At 42.7% G+C, this 15,778-nt stretch overlaps 1 protein-coding gene across 1 annotated transcript in view; it reads right to left on the bottom strand.

Moving 5' to 3' along the window:
• Positions 1–15,778, bottom strand: part of LOC145412254 (ATP-sensitive inward rectifier potassium channel 12-like) — a 233,856-nt gene that overhangs the window by 10,082 nt on the left and 207,996 nt on the right. The window contains exons 4-6 of the mRNA XM_080282203.1: positions 3,786–3,930; positions 1,446–1,582; positions 465–627 (exon numbers count right to left, since the gene is read on the bottom strand). Coding sequence (XP_080138329.1) covers positions 465–627; positions 1,446–1,582; positions 3,786–3,930 — 445 coding nt within the window. The remainder of the gene's footprint in view (positions 1–464; positions 628–1,445; positions 1,583–3,785; positions 3,931–15,778) is intronic.

Below are 15,778 nucleotides of genomic sequence, written 5' to 3'. Positions count from 1 at the left end.
TAAAATAATTTTCTGGGAAGAAGAAGGGGGAGGATGCATAAAGTTCAGTACAGCCACCAGGTTACAGTAAGTAATTTAACCAAGCATTAGATAAACGTAGATCTTGACTGTTTTCGTTATATATCTGTGTCTGGTGTTTTTGAATAACGAAAATTTTCAACCGATGCGTCATGCTGGTTTATTTTTTAAAATGATGTAAGAGGGGTAATGAATGTACAAGCATGCAATACAGTAGGTCTGCTGCAGATTTGTGGTTTGTTTAAGATTTTTGTGGTCTCATTAACGGAAAAACTTGGATTTTTTTTTTAATACAGCCGAGGAAACTACGTGTTAATCAGCTGATGTGGTAATGTGGTCAACTAATTCTTGTTGGGGTATGCGGCTGCTTGCTTGTGATCAATGGGGCTGTTCGGCCAGACAGACTGTTTTGGACTAAGCAGCAACAACTCCTACTCATGTTGTACCTGAATCATGACGCCAGTGATGCTCTGCAAACACATAACAAAGATGGCCTCGGGGCACTCCTCGGTGGTGTGGCGGGACCCGTAGCCTATGGTGTGCTGGGTCTCCACGCTGAACAGGAAGCACGACGTGAAGCTGTAGATGTTCACCACACACGGCGTCCACCTGAATACAAATACTCAAAATGACATCATGAACACTGTTAGGTTCCCGTGGCTTCAATTCATCTTAATGGAACAGAATACTGCAGCTGTCCCTACCCTGGCATGAGTTTTAGGAATATCCAGGATTTTTTTTTTTTTTTTTTTACAAGCAACAAGTAATGTGGGAAGAATGGAAAATTTTTCTGAAGTTTTCTTTTTCACATTGTTATATCATCAGAAACTTTTTTTTTTTTTTAAGCTATAATAGTATTAGGCTGACATTAACTCCCTTTCTTTTTGTATTTTCCTTTTTTCTTCTTCTTTCATTTTCTTAAGGATAAAGAGAGAAGCGTGACTTCTAGTCCTGAAAGTGGTTGCAGTCATGAAACTGAAGCCTTCAGTATTAGAGTGAAATAATAATGACGTCGCCATTGTAAGTTTTTTTTTTTTTTTTTTTTTACCAAGTTATCATTAGGCACAAGTAGGCTATTTTGGCTATTTTATTCCTTTAATAGCCATGGATATTTAGGTATTTTCTTCATGCCAAAATCCGAAACATTCGAAATATCTGAGGGAACTAGCAGTCGAAGGGATAATCAGGAATATTATCTGCCCTCTGGCCACTAGAATTCTCAGCTTAGCAAAACCTTTCTGTGGTAACGTATGGAAAATTAAAAAAAAAAAAAAAAAAAAAACTGTCCATAGCAGGCGAGAAAGTGAAATAGCATGGAATCGTCTTAATTTATAGTAAACTATTTAGAATTTATGAAACATCCATTGCCATGGCAGAAAATCTTGAAAGTCAGACTTGTGTCTCCAGCTTCTGTCATAACCACTTACTTTGAAGCTTCTTGTTCATTAGGTAAATGTGCTGTCTCAAAATCGTCGTGGGTATAGGCGATCACCCACCACACTATGGCGAAGAACATCCACGAACAGATGAAGGACATTGCAAACACCAGCAGGGTCCACCGCCACTGTGGAGAAGTAATATACTCAGCTTTAAGTACAGTCTACAGTAGTATGGGAAAGAGTAAAGGGCATGGGAAAAGAGTTCTCTGGGAGGATACTGAAGCTTTCTTTAACTTGCAAACTGGAACGTATTCTAAGTAACAAATATAAGTAATTTTCTGCTGAAAAAATCCTAACTTAAGTATTAAAATTATAGTAGTACATTTTCATTTACTGAAAAATTTCAAATTAGTTTCGTCATACATTTAAAAATAAGCCCGTATCCCCTTGGCGTCAGGTTGGATAATTTGTGTTCGGACTGCGGTGTCCCAATAGTGTTTGAATAAGTGAGAAACAAGACTATCATTCTGGGCCACAGACACTGTTCATCTTTCCAGTGATGTAAGTATAAACATTTTGTTCGTATATGATAAACATATAGCTCATAGACAGTTTAAAATGCACATGTAAGAAAACCTGTCGGCCGCGATTTGCATGTTTTCAAAGCTTTCCCCGTAAATCGGATGTTCTTCGTGTATATGACTGTTTTGAGTTATGAAAATTAATGCTGTGCCAGACAATGAGCGGGAAGATGATGATTTTCTGATTGCAAGGACGAATTTTGTCATAATTCGGTATATTGTATTGCCATATCATCTTACGGTAGCGTTTGTGAGTGCGGGTAGTGTTTGTTTACGGTGGGAAGACGCTAAAGTTAATGGATTATAAATTATTAGCTCTGCATTGCCAACGGTAGCACTTGAATATTGTTGTGGCTAAATGACACTTTGTATAATAGAATGATTTAATGTTGTACCGTAGCTAAGAACTATGGACTGAATATTATTTCATATTTTGAACAACCCCTTACCAAGAAAATTGAAATATGAAAAATGAATACTGGTATCAATCAAGCAGTCATTTAGTCTATCTGTCTATCTATCCTTTCATCTGTCTGTCTGTCTATTATCTGTCTATCTATCTATCCATCTATATCTATATCTATCTGCCTATCTATATTCTGTATCTGTGAAGTAATTCAACGCCGAAACAAAAAGTATATTAAAGTACAATGGAACATCTCGAGCCTATGAATGAGGTGATTATTGTAGTTGCCTGAGTATTTAATTAGACCTGTTAATAATTCCAAGTTTGTCTGCTGAGGTTAAGTTGATGACACTGATGGCTGCAGTTACTATATCTGTCCTGTTTTTGTCTTATCACTTAGCTGTCAGTTAAAGCAGGACTGCCTAAAAGATAATGATGTATAGCAGGTAGTTTACTTGTCCTCAGCCCATAATACTCTTTTGAGTAACTACCACTTAGAAATTAATCACTGGTCACCTCTTCACATATTAACCCTTCACCACGATGACGTATTTCACGCTTCATTCTTATTACCTTCAGCTAATATTTCATGCTGCTTTGGAGTGACTCCCTAAACTGGTGAGGTTAGGTATAACCTTCATCTAAATTCTAAATCATCACTACAAGAGGTCTCCCCCACCCAAATATATATATACTGTATATATATATATATATATATATATATATATATATATATATATATATATATATATATATATACAGGTAGCAAGCAATATTTTTATAATTTTGCGGTGTTTATAGTGAATTGTACTTTTTCACTGTACGTAACTTTCCCTCTTTCATTTTCATTTTTACTTTGTCTGACTGTCTGTGTCTGTCTGCCTGTCTGTCTGTCTGTCATTTTTTATAATCATTCAGGAAATATTATCACATTTCATTTGTTTTAGTACGTTTGTTGTGTCTACCTTAAACTTTACCATAATTTTAAACAAACCCCCAACTTCCCGTTTGGCTTCGTCTTCAAAGCCTGCATCGCGTGAGGTGTGGTATATGAGTTGCAGTGAGAGGAGCACGTACGGTAGTCCTACAGTGGGAGGCGTGTGTAGTGTGTACCGTTGCATCATGTGATATTTAGTGTGTATATATGCACTGATCTGGCGTGTATGTACCCTGTCATCAGGGTTGAGGTCACCTGTCAGATTATTATCAAAAATGGTTAGAATATCACGTAGCTGTTACGAAACCTGCTATGCTTGGTGACGTATATTACTGGACATGTGGCAGTTGTACGAGTATGTTATTTATTATACCTTGGCGAGGCTAGCGAAGATTTTTTTTTTCCTGTATGAATGTGGCGTGAGTGTACAATGGGCGTAATTAATTCATGTCAGTGTTGCTAACCTGAATATCGACGAGGGTAGTGAAGATATCCTGGAGGTAGCGACGCCTGCGCTTGGCAACGTTGGACGGGGATACGTTACACTCTCCGTTCTTCTGCACCACCCGCTTACGCATCTTTTTGCTGCTGATGCGTGTGTGTCGGTACCTGCACAAAAATATGGAATTATTAACACGGGTTTTTAAAATATGTGGAATTAATATGGTATACAGAATTGGTATGGTGTGATTAAATAATTACTCTTGCTTTTTTCTAATAATTTTATAAACCGAATTAATAACAAATGGTGTTAGTAGCTAAACAGGGTGAAGTTCCTGTATACAGTATGATTCCACAAGTGGTTATAATTTATTTGGGGTTTTCTGCAAATCTAGAATATTTTAAAACCCTCTTCACCTTAAAGGCAAGAACATCGACTATAATTTAGAATGCTGCATATCAAAGGAGGAGTCCAGAGGAAAATGGATAGAAACCAAGCCTCAGGGACAATGGGTAGGAGAGGATAGGGTTGAGAAGAAAAAAAAAGATCGAAAATTGGTGCGGTGGCAGGAGAGAGAGAGAGAGAGAGAGAGAGAGAGGGTCAAGTAATTAGAAGTGTCTTTTAAGAGTTAGCCTAGTCGGGGGTAATGAGGGTGGAGGATAAATACGAGATCAACTTTATATTTTTAGCCTTGAGGAACTAGGTTAATGAGGATTTTCAAGAGACCTATTATTTTCTTAAAGGTGAAACTGTGGCAAGGTAGTTAATGCCCTCTTGTACGATGACGCAGTGTTTTATCCTTCCTGAAGCCTGAGGGCGAAACAGGGGACTTGACGCAGCGTAGGGAAATTGAAGGGATGTATAGAAGTTCATGAAAGTTGTAACTAACCCACCCCTTCACTCATTCCAAAGTTGAATTAAGTACACTGGTGATGAATGAAATATACAAGGCATTGTTATGCAAAGGGATAAGAAAATCAGAAAATCGGTCAGGAGAGACGTTTTATCTTTAAGGTGAAACTGTTGCCAGATAATTCAGTAATACTATAGACTTGTTTACATGTTGAAATATGCGATTAGATCCTATCTCATTGTACAGTACCTTACCTTTCAAATAAACCCTGCGATTATTTTAAATGGGAACTCACCTTTTTGGCTGCATAGGAGAAGTTGAGTAATGCGATGATAGAGTGCGAACTTACCTTAACGTAATGGAGAAGAAATTAGGTGGTTTGGGGGATAAGTTTCTTAGTAATTTCCTTATACCATTACCTGCACACTCACCCTTTCCGTTAATCTCTTCGTTACGAGAAGTGTCCTTTTACGTTGAATGTGACAATGTCGACGGTAGCACGGGTAAAACTGACTGTCCTAGAGTGTGGTTTAAAAGAGAAGTTGGTGTTACTTATCTAGCAGTAGTTTTCTTAATTTCCACCTATCACACCGTCCGCACCTCATGTCCTCTCCCATCCATCCTTACCGAAACCTTTCCCTTTTTTCCTTTTATAATCCTTCCTTCTACCAATAGTTTCTTGTTTTCCATTATCATCTCTTTACCTTTTTGTTTTCATGCTTTCCTCTTTTCAGTCTTGCCTCCTTTGTCTATTCTTTTCCCCAGTTTTTCTTTCTCTTGTCATCTCTTCATTTTGCCATTCCCTCACCCCGCTTCGTCCCTTTTGCTTCCCTCCTTCAAGTTTTCTCCTCGTTTCAAACATTGTTATTTTCTTTTCACTCCAGTTTTTCATTATTCTCGCTTTCTGTGTCTTTTCCAGCGTTTTTATTCCTCTCTTCCCTGCAGTTTTTCGTTTGCTGCCTAGATTTTTCCTGCTTTTATTCATTTCTTTTTCTGCGTCCTATCCCAGCTGGCATTTTGTTTCTTTCCTCTTCCTTGTCTGTGTGATTTTGTCTCTAATTTGTCCTGTTTGTGTCTTAAAACCTTTTAGCCCTCCCATCCTCTCTCTCTCTCTCTCTCTCTCTCTCTCTCTCTCTCAAAACCCCGTTCCCCCCCTTTCTCGGTAAAAGATAAGTAGGGGCGGCAGGCGGGTTAACTCACGTTCACCTCTTGTGTTCTCGCACCCCCCTCACCCCTTGTGTACTCCAAACTCTCGACGTCCGCTCTTATAGTATATAGGTCTTACATGTACGTACTGGAACATACATACCTACACAGGGCCTAAATGCTTATCGGTACTGGTACATACCTTACGTAACCTACTGGACGTGCAAATATAGTGCTCTAGGTGCACTCAGACAGGGCCCTCATACATACAGTACATACAGGCATACATACCGTACTTATATACATGCATCCTATACATGTATGCACAGCCTACTTACATGCCAACATAGACACACGCATACATAAACACAGATGACCGTTTTGTCTTTAATTATATATATATATATATATATATATATATATATATATATATATATATATATATATATATATATATACTGTATATATATATGCCATTGTTCCAACAGAATGAGTATAGTCCCTCATCATCATCCAGACCTCTTTTTCCTACCTGAGGATGGAGTTAGGTAGGGTCTAGAGGTGTGAATGATCATGGATTTTACTCATCCCGCTGGAATAGTGGGATATTTTGTTACATATGAAGATGATAATAGCGCTTTAGTAATATTATTATTCTTATACTTTTTTGCCGCTTTCGATTTTATTTAGCTTATGAGAGCCACCCGTAACTTAAAGGGTGAAGGCTGTATTTAACTCTCCAATAAAAACAAAAAAAAAACTATCCGAAGGTGAATAAAATTGTTTGGAGAGAGCAAGAAAAGAATATAAAGGACGTTCTCGGGTTGAAGGGATGAAGAGATTCCTTTCATTATCGGAGGTTCTTTCTTGGCTGATTAATTCCATCGGGCTGATGATCTTTTTTTTTTTTTTTATCTTGCTTCCTCCAGATGATTTTATCCAGCTTAAGAGATACCTCATGCAGTAAAGGGGTAAAAGCCTTTCCAGTTCGAAGTTTCTCCAGAGCTGAATAAAACTGTCTGGAGATCTATCTATCTATATACCTAGGCTGCTTCCCCCATGGAAAGGGAGGTCTGGAGATAGCAAAGAATAAAATGAAAAATACTTCATCGGGCTGAAGAGGTTAAGCATACGCCCGAAATATTGGTTTGAACAAAGCTAAGGACAGAGGTATGATTCCCTTTTATAATCCCCGTGCCACTTAATATGCCGCACCCCATAGTGAAGATTTTTGGTCAAGTGATGGGTACGAATTCCGGTAAGAGCTTTGAATCTGAAGCACCAACACTAGTTTTAACCAGTTTATTTGCCGACACATGGTATAGAAACCGTTTGATTCACCTACCACTTCGAAACTTCATTTACCCTTACTTATCCGATGTAGTGAATTAGTAAACACCACCAACAGTCGGTCACTAATGACTGAACGTGTGAGAGAATTTCAACATGGACCTTTAGTGTGTTAACGCTAGAATTACGAGTCGTCAACCCAGGGAGTCGGGTGTGCTCATGGCGCGCTTGTTTGAACCTGACCAAGATCCGAAACCCCTTTCAGCTCAGTTGATAAGTGGTTCGACTGGAGAGTCGCTTCAACTAGTAAGCCAGGGGGACTTACTCCTACCTCAAAACAGACCCACTGAATTTCATGCAACTATGAATCTGGGTTCATGTTGCGAGAGTGGCCTTTTGTCAGGTAATGACACTGTGGAGTGGAGAGTAATGATCTTGCCAGCCAATAAACACCATCAACAAGCCAATCTCGTAGCTTTCCTAACTCATTATATTTTATTCTTAGTAATTTAGCTCAGTGTACAGTTAAATATTCATAATTATTAAGGATTTATGACGACTGTGCAATTACGAGCGTTTATTGTTAATGATGCCTGGTGTTTGTAGCTAGTTATGATCGATCAGCCGTAGGAGCGTGATATACGGTGAAGTGAGAGCCGGTTACCTCTCATAGACTCTTTGCCACTTAATTTCTAGCAGCTCTTAACTTATTTTACCCTTAGCTATTTTGCCACATCCCCGGCAGTCAATATTGAATGAGCCGACCTTGCACCAAACGTAAATTTTAGGTATACTGTATGTCTAACGCCAAAATTGGTAGCCGTCAAATTTTGAAAAGTCTTTGTGATTGTGCCAGGCAGTCGACAGAGACACCAACCAGTCAGTTCCGGTAATTTCTCGTAATTTATCGTCAGTAATTTGTGACTCAGTCACTAAATTAATACTTGTAGCAGTCAAATATATAGAGTTACATGTGAAAGAGAACGCTTACCATGGATATGTCATGTGTCTGATGCAAAAAAAAAAAAAAAAAGACAACCGTGAGGATCTGTTGTGTGGAGGGGGTAAGTTATGCATGTGTTGCTGTCTGTGTGGCTGGTGTGTACTGTACAGTAGCCTATGCATGTGTTGTATCGTCGCGTGGGCATCGCGGGAATTGCTCCGCGTCGGTTTGCCCGTGTGTGCGTCGCGGAAGAGAGTGAGAGACCGGAGAACAATGCCAAGCTGAAAAGCAGTGTAGGCTTATGTCCGTGCTGGTGCGGCGACGATGGTGAGGTTAGGAGTGTTTTATGTTGTCTCCTGAAAGCATGATTTTTTTTTTTTTCCCTCGCGTTTGTTACTTGTAGATATTTATGTTCGTTTGCCCTTATGTGTGGTTATATGCATGTATGGAAGCACATATTTAACTGTCTGTGTCTATATCTGTAGACCTTTATGTATGTGTTTTATCCAGGGTAGGCACGACAAATGCATGGCAGACCTCAGAGTTATTTTCGCAATTATAAATATCTCGAACCGTGTTAGTTATACATTTAAGAAGAATCTGTGATCCTTATTTACTAACCCGTGGCAAGCTTCCACAACTGCCGCATGCCCTCGGCAATCGCTCTTCTCCCTCTTATTTCATCCCCTTTTGTTTTTTCATTAGTTCTTTCAGTCAAGGAAACCTGATTACTTGGTCTTAAAATTACCACTATATAAGAGGATGCAAGTTGCCAGCACTGTCAACGGCGTCCTGACCTGAACCAAAATTTCTCATCATGTGGTGCAGGATAATAAGAGACGAGATGTAACGGGAATAATTACTGGAACTGGTATTCTCGTCGGTTAAGGAAGCCCCCTAGTACCTTTTCATAAGCGATTTACTCGTATTTTGCTTATTACTCTTTATTGTCCTCTTCTGTGTTATATGAATCCTTCCAGTATCACCGTACTCTGTATAAATAACGTACAAAAGGATATTATCCAGCCATATCCGGAAATAAATCGCTAAGGGAGAGGTGTTAGGGAACCTCCTTACCTGACGAGAATACGGGCCATTGTACAAGGTGAGGGAGTAGCCTGTGTCCTTGGTCTGAAGGGTTAAAATCGTGTGGACGCAGCCTGACCTACCCACCTCGTGTGTAATGGGCTCAAGGAGTATTAATTTAGTGATTACCTGAACGTGATGCAGCCCCAGGTCACCACACACACACACACACACACACAGTCTCTCTCTCTCTCTCTCTCTCTCTCTTTTCCCTACCCCTCCAGTCACTTTCCCTCTCTGCTTCCCCTAGTCACTCCCCCTCATTCCCCCACCAGTCATTCCCCGCTCCCCTTCCCTTCGTTACATCCTCCTCTCCCCTACCCCAGTCACTCCACCCTCTCCCTTACCCCAGTCACTCCACCCTCTCCCCTACCCCAGCCACTTCCCCCAACCCCCTACCCCTGTTACTTCCTCCTCTCCACCTACCCCAGTCACTCCCCCTCTGCCCCTGCCACAGTCACTTCCCTCTCCCCTACACCAGTCACTTCTCCACCCCAGTCACTCCTATTTCCCATTCTTCCCCCCCCCCACTTCAGTCATTCCCCCCTCCCCAACTTTCCGTTCCACCACAAACACACCTACATTACTCCGTCGTAACATCAGAGTGGTTATTGCAGGAAAGATAAGGAGAAGAAGGTTGAAACAATTTATATATGTGTGGATCTCAACTCCGACCTCATCCCACCACTTTCCCCCTCTCCCCCTTTCCCCCTCTCCCTTTTCACTCTTCTCCCATCCCCCTTCCCCCTCCCCCAAGTCCATCAGTGTCACTTAGCACAGACCCTGGACCCAGAAGCCTTATTTATCATCATTCTTAGCCAGTCAGTAAGATATCAAGACTTATCAGGTTCCTAGTAGCAGATATAGTTTTGTTTTTGTATATATTTCACTCATATTGTCTCCGGTTTACTTTCGAGGTGTGTGGTAGCCGTGTGAGTGAAGACAAAGGGATGATCACAGTCTTATGTGCCAGGTTAAGCTTAAGAAGGTTTGTAAATGTGGACCCTGATCACTGTGGTGGCAACAGGCTTCTTGATTTCCTTCTTCCTTCCTGCCTTCCTCTTTTCACTCTTTGTCTCCCCTTTCTTCCCTCCTCCCTTGCTTCCCTCCTTCCCTGTTCATTTTTTTCCTTTCCTTACTTCCTTCCCTCTCTGTATCCATTCCTTTCATCTCCTTCCTTCCTTCTCTTTCTGTCTCCTTTCCTTTCCTTTTCTTCCTTCCCTCTCATTCTTTTCCTTCCTTTTCCTTTCCCTACTTCTCCCTTTCTTTCTTCCTTCCCTCTTTCTCTCCCTTCCTCTCTAGTTCTTTCCTTCCCTTTCTGTATCCTTTCCTTTTCACCTTCCTTGCTTCCTTCTCTTTCTGTCTCCTTGGTTTCCTCTCCTTCCTTCCTTCATTCCATCTCACATTCTTTACCTTCTGTTTCCTCTCCCTACTTCTTCCATCCTTCCTTCTTTCCCCCCCTGTCTCATTCTTTTCCATTCCTTACTTCCATCCCTTTCTGTACCGTTCCTTCCCTTCCCTTTCCTTCCTTCCTTCCTTCCTTCTTTTTCTTTCTCCTTTCCTTTCCTCTTCTTCCTTCCTTCCTGCCCTCTCATTCTTTTCCTTTCCTTTCCTTTCCTCTCCTCTCCTTACTTCCTCGTTTCTTCCATCTTTCCTTCCTCATTTCCTTTCTTCCTTTCCATCATTTCTTCTCTTTACAATCTTACTCTCCTTTCCTTTCTTCTAGCTCATTTTCGTCTACTTTCATTTTTTTTCTTTTTCTTTCTTTGTTCTTTCCTTCCTTCCATCATTTCTTTCTTTCTTTTTTCCATCCTTCCTTCCTCTCTCACCTTCCTCTCCTCTACTTCCTTCCTTTCTTTTAGGGGTACAGTAGACTCAAGACTCATGCTGCTCTGATACGGTTTCTCTCAACACACTTTACTGCCCAAAACCACAAAGTAACAAAAGACACACCTCTCACCGCTACTCACCTCACATTATTTCGCCTCCAGGTCTTATTCTCACGCCACTTGGCAGCACAGCACCAGGTCTTGCAGGTTATTATTGATCTTACACTAAGCTTCATTCCACGTGCGACTTGTTGGGGCCTTTTTATTAATAGCCATATGTTTGGACGAAAATTTGGAGGGTCTCACCAATGTAGGGGACGAAATGAGACGGACACTTATTAGCTACGGTACTCCTGGAAAATTATACACATGCATCCAAGCGCTTCTTCTGTTTTAATGTTCAGTGTCGCATTGTTCGTTGAGTTTTTCGGTCCCCACACACATCGGACTGACCAAATAGTTCCATTCCACGCGGTATAGCAGCGCCCCCTCCTTCGCTCGCCACCACAGTAATGACATTACATACTGGTACACGCAGTCCTCAGAAGCAGACAATGGACTGACCTCCTCCTCCCCAACAAACCGGCGTCTGGTGGAGGAATGTAGACGGAGGTGTGAACGTGTCGGGGCAAGACTGATTTCTGGGCAAGATGGTTTTGGGAGCAGCATTAACCACTTCAGTTCGATGACGCTTTTATCTTACTAACGGCAGACCGTTTCCCTTCAACTGTGGAGACAGTGTTCGAACTTTGGGAGATTGGATACAGAAATAATTCTCCTTTAGGCTGAATTCAGTCATCCGGAGGTAGCAAGTACAAGCCAGTCAAATATGTCACCGATGCAAAGAGTGGACGGGTGCACTTATGACAACCTCTTCAGTGGAGGTAAATGAGCGAGCAGCCTGGCGCCACCTGAGCCGCGGCCAGTGTGAGTGAGGCCAACATAAGAACACCTTTAACCCCGCTGCAATATTCACATCAGCCACAGCCAGCCTCGCCTCGACTCACACCCTCCAGTTGCCACCTCATACTCACCCTCATCTTCCTTACACGCCCACTGGAGCTACTGCCCAAGGAGGTCATTACTAATTTAATGGTATAAAAAAATCTTGTTTCGGCGAAAGTTAGTATCTATGCCGTGCCTAGAGTGAGGTCCCTATATTTCTCATTATTTTCACTGACAAGAGATTCTTTGAGCCCAAATATGGAGGGTTTTATCGTCAAACCCTCCACTTCTGAAGCAAAGGCCTTACATGTCTTGCAGGCAGAATTTGCCCTCCCTTCACTCGATAAACATCCTTCGGGGGTTGGCGCCATCTGCAGGACGCTAACAGTAGCTCGTTTAATTTGAGACAGTGTATAGATGAATGTTAATACTAATGGATTCGGAAGAATAAAATCGTCTGGATGTAGGAAGATTAAAATGAAAAACAGACCCTCGGCTTCTAAAGTTAGCTTTTATACCAAGTTTACTCTTATGCCATAGTATTTCGTAAGCCATCCTCAACGCCAGCCTGAAGTTCCTCTTCCCCTCTGTTTCTCCAGAGTTCCTCCACACTCCCCCAGCCTCACTGAACTTTGATGTGGAGCCTCTTGAATCATATGGCCTGAGGTGGCGCAAAAGATGATGGCCTGAAGACGCACGTGCAGCTATGACACTATTATATTTCCTTGAGAATTTGCTCCTAAATTTATGGGGGAATAGGGGTTTGATCTATTTTGAAAAATTTCGTTGGGCATTGTACTTTTTACAGTATATCTCAGAGGGCGAATATTATGATTCCCTTTATTGTTTATGAATCTTATCTACCCATTTATGATAGTGGTAGACCTAATTCGTTTATGATGATATACTCGTAGTTTAGACTTTTTCATATGACGGAGCTAGACAAGTATTACGACTTGAGGACTATGTCTTTGTTATATGAATATCATGAGCCTTAGCATGAAGTAGAAATTAGTATCCCTGATTACAACTCAAATCGACCGTCTAGTCTGATCACATTTAACCATCATATGAGCTGAACGAGATTAGGGATCATCGTCAGGCAAAAAAAAAAAAAGAAAGAGCGCGCTATAATAGTGTATTTTAGACTAATGAGTTACTTGAGGTGTATCTTAGAGTCACTGCGCACTCTGCTAGTTGGCTACCTCTGCTTTTGTGTTTTTTCTTCTTCCTTTTTCTCAGTCTTGTCTTGCACATTTGTCGAAGTTAGACTAAGGTTAGGATGCTGCTGTTGATGAGGGTGATTTTCTTCAGTAATGAGTAATGTACTGTGTGTGTGTGTGTGTGTGTGTGTGTGTGTGTGTGTGTGTGTGTGTGTGTGTGTGTGTTCTGCTAGTTCTCGTACTTTTTTGTCTGGTATAAAGGTATGATGCCGGTGATGATGATATTTTTCGGTAGTGCGCTGATGGAAGTGGGGACCGTATTTTCTGCGTACAGTTCTAATACTTCTCCTACTTTTGTGTTGTTCTTTCTCCTCTTTTTGGATCCTACCTACCCTATGTGTACAGAATATTAAAAAAAATAGGCTTTGGAGGATGAAGATGATCGTGTTCCTGATTCGATATTTCCCTCGTTACATTTGCCTGTTTTTCTTTTTTTCTTTTTCTTTTTTTTTTTTTTTGCCTATGTCGTTTTTGTCGTCGTTGGCCAGTGCTGTTGTGAACTGGTCCATCTGAGCAAGTGTTGGTAGTGTGTGTGTGTGTGTGTGTGTGTGTGTGTGTGTGTGTGTGTGTGTGTGTGTTTGTGTGTGTGTGTGTGTGTGTGTGTGTGTGTGTGTGTGTGTGTCTGTCTGTCTGTCTCTCTCTCTCTCTGAGTCACATTCATAAATTAAAACACACACACACACACACACACACACACACACACACACACACACACACACACACACACACACACACACACACCAAATGCCTCCCCGTGTTCCTTTTAAGAATTTTACACTCTGTTGCTGTGTCCTATCCTGCCGCCCCCTCGTCCCTTCACACGCCCTTCCTGCCGCCTCCTCTTTTGCACTGTCCTTTCCTTCCCTTTCCCGTCAACTCCCCAGTTTAGGGTTCTTACTGGTATTGTTTCTTAATTTTCATCTCCCTGCCTGCCTGCCTGCTTTTCCCTTCCTTCATACCAGTATGTAAACAACAACACAAAGAAGAAATAAATTCCCCTTCACCTATTCCTTTATGTATGATGATTGGTGTGTGTGTGTGTGTGTGTGTGTGTGTGTGTGTGTGTGTGTGTGTGTGTGACTTACTTAATGCAGGTCTCCTTCACGGCCAGTGCCACCCTCCTGAGGCATCCCACCTCCCAGTCCTCATTCCCTGACCCCTCATCTCCCCCTTGGCCGGCCTTGACGGCCCATGGGAGGGGTTTGCGCCCCCCGGGGAGGTTCGAAGCTGCCAAGGGGACTGAGAACCTCCATGATGCAGGTGGGGAGGCGATGGATCGCCTGGTAGAGGGTGTCAGGAGACCACTGGCGGAGGTGCTGCTGCTCCTCCGTCTGCGTTGTGCGGTTCTGGTGTGGACATGGGCGTGGGGTGGGACACAACGCCATGTACCGCCACGCCGCAGCTGCACCACCGTATCAACGCTCCCGCCGCTGCCTGCCTCGCTGTCCGCACGTTGCATAGCGGCTGCGGCGGCGGGGCGTAGTTGGTACCTCCACTCTGGGCAAAACGGGACACGCACCACGTCACGCGCGTCACCAGTTCATTGTCACAGTTCACAGTTCAGCCATTAAAGTTCAGCTGCTGCACTTTCCGTCACTTCGTCTACCTATAGTCCGATTAAAACACATTTATCACATCCTCGCGCTTATCGTTCCATCCTACACACTTTCTTACACGTATATTATTCCATCTACACGCACTCTCATGCTTAGCCAACACCATTGCACTACATACATGTTCCCTCACACTTACTCCATCGTACAGACGCTCTCACATGCCTACACGAACTGTCGCACATGCACGAGCTCACATACGATCATAATTCCACCTTAAACACACACACACACACACACACACACACACACACACACACACACACACACACACACACACACACACACACACACACACAGAGTCCGTTTTAGTAATGTGCATTCCCTGGCCAAGATGTTAATTATTCATGATGTAATATCCACCTGTACCCTCCACCTGATTTTCACCACCTGCCTGTCCCCTCGCTCCATCTCAGCCACCATCTGTCCTCACCCCTTCCATCTCCTCCCCTCACTCATGTCTTCATAATCCCTCACTTCCCTACCCTTCATCCCACTGTCTGTCTCCTCCCTCTTCCCATACCCCCACCTCCTCACCTACTCCCCCTCACCCCACCTGAATCACAGCCGCCCCCTGCTCCCTCTACTTGTCGTACGGTCCCTACTACCCCCACTCACCTATACCTACCCCACCTGTTCCTGCCACGATAAAAACTAGTTGTGTGTGTGTGTGTGTGTGTGTGTGTGTGTGTGTGAGAGAGAGAGAGAGAGAGAGAGAGAGAGAGAGAGAGAGAGAGAGCATGGGAAGAGGAAGGGAAGAGAGGAGAACATTGGGTAGGTAGGGAAGGGGAGGGGAAGAGAGCAATGTATGAGGAGGGAAGAGGAAGAGCAGTAAGTGGGGAAGGGAGGGAAGGGAAGGGAAGGGAAGGGGAGGAGAAAAGAACAAAACAGAAGGTGGGGAGGGTGGGTGGGGAAGAGGGGGGGAATGAGTAGTTGGTGGCGAAGGATGGGGAAGAAGATAAAGTGTGGATGGGTGGATGTGGATGAGAGAGTGGGGAAGCAGTTTACAGATGGGAGGATGGGGAGGGGTGATGGAGGGGAGGTCGGGGATAGATGGGGTAGAGAACTGGGTGGGGAGGCGATGGTG

The sequence above is a fragment of the Coenobita brevimanus genome, chromosome 92 (genome assembly GCF_032717465.1).
Source record: "Coenobita brevimanus isolate Jiangsu-jjx chromosome 92, ASM3271746v2, whole genome shotgun sequence".
Taxonomy (NCBI): domain Eukaryota; kingdom Metazoa; phylum Arthropoda; class Malacostraca; order Decapoda; family Coenobitidae; genus Coenobita; species Coenobita brevimanus.
The sequence above is the reverse complement of the archived record's forward strand: the minus strand, read 5'-3'. Positions and strand labels throughout refer to the sequence as shown.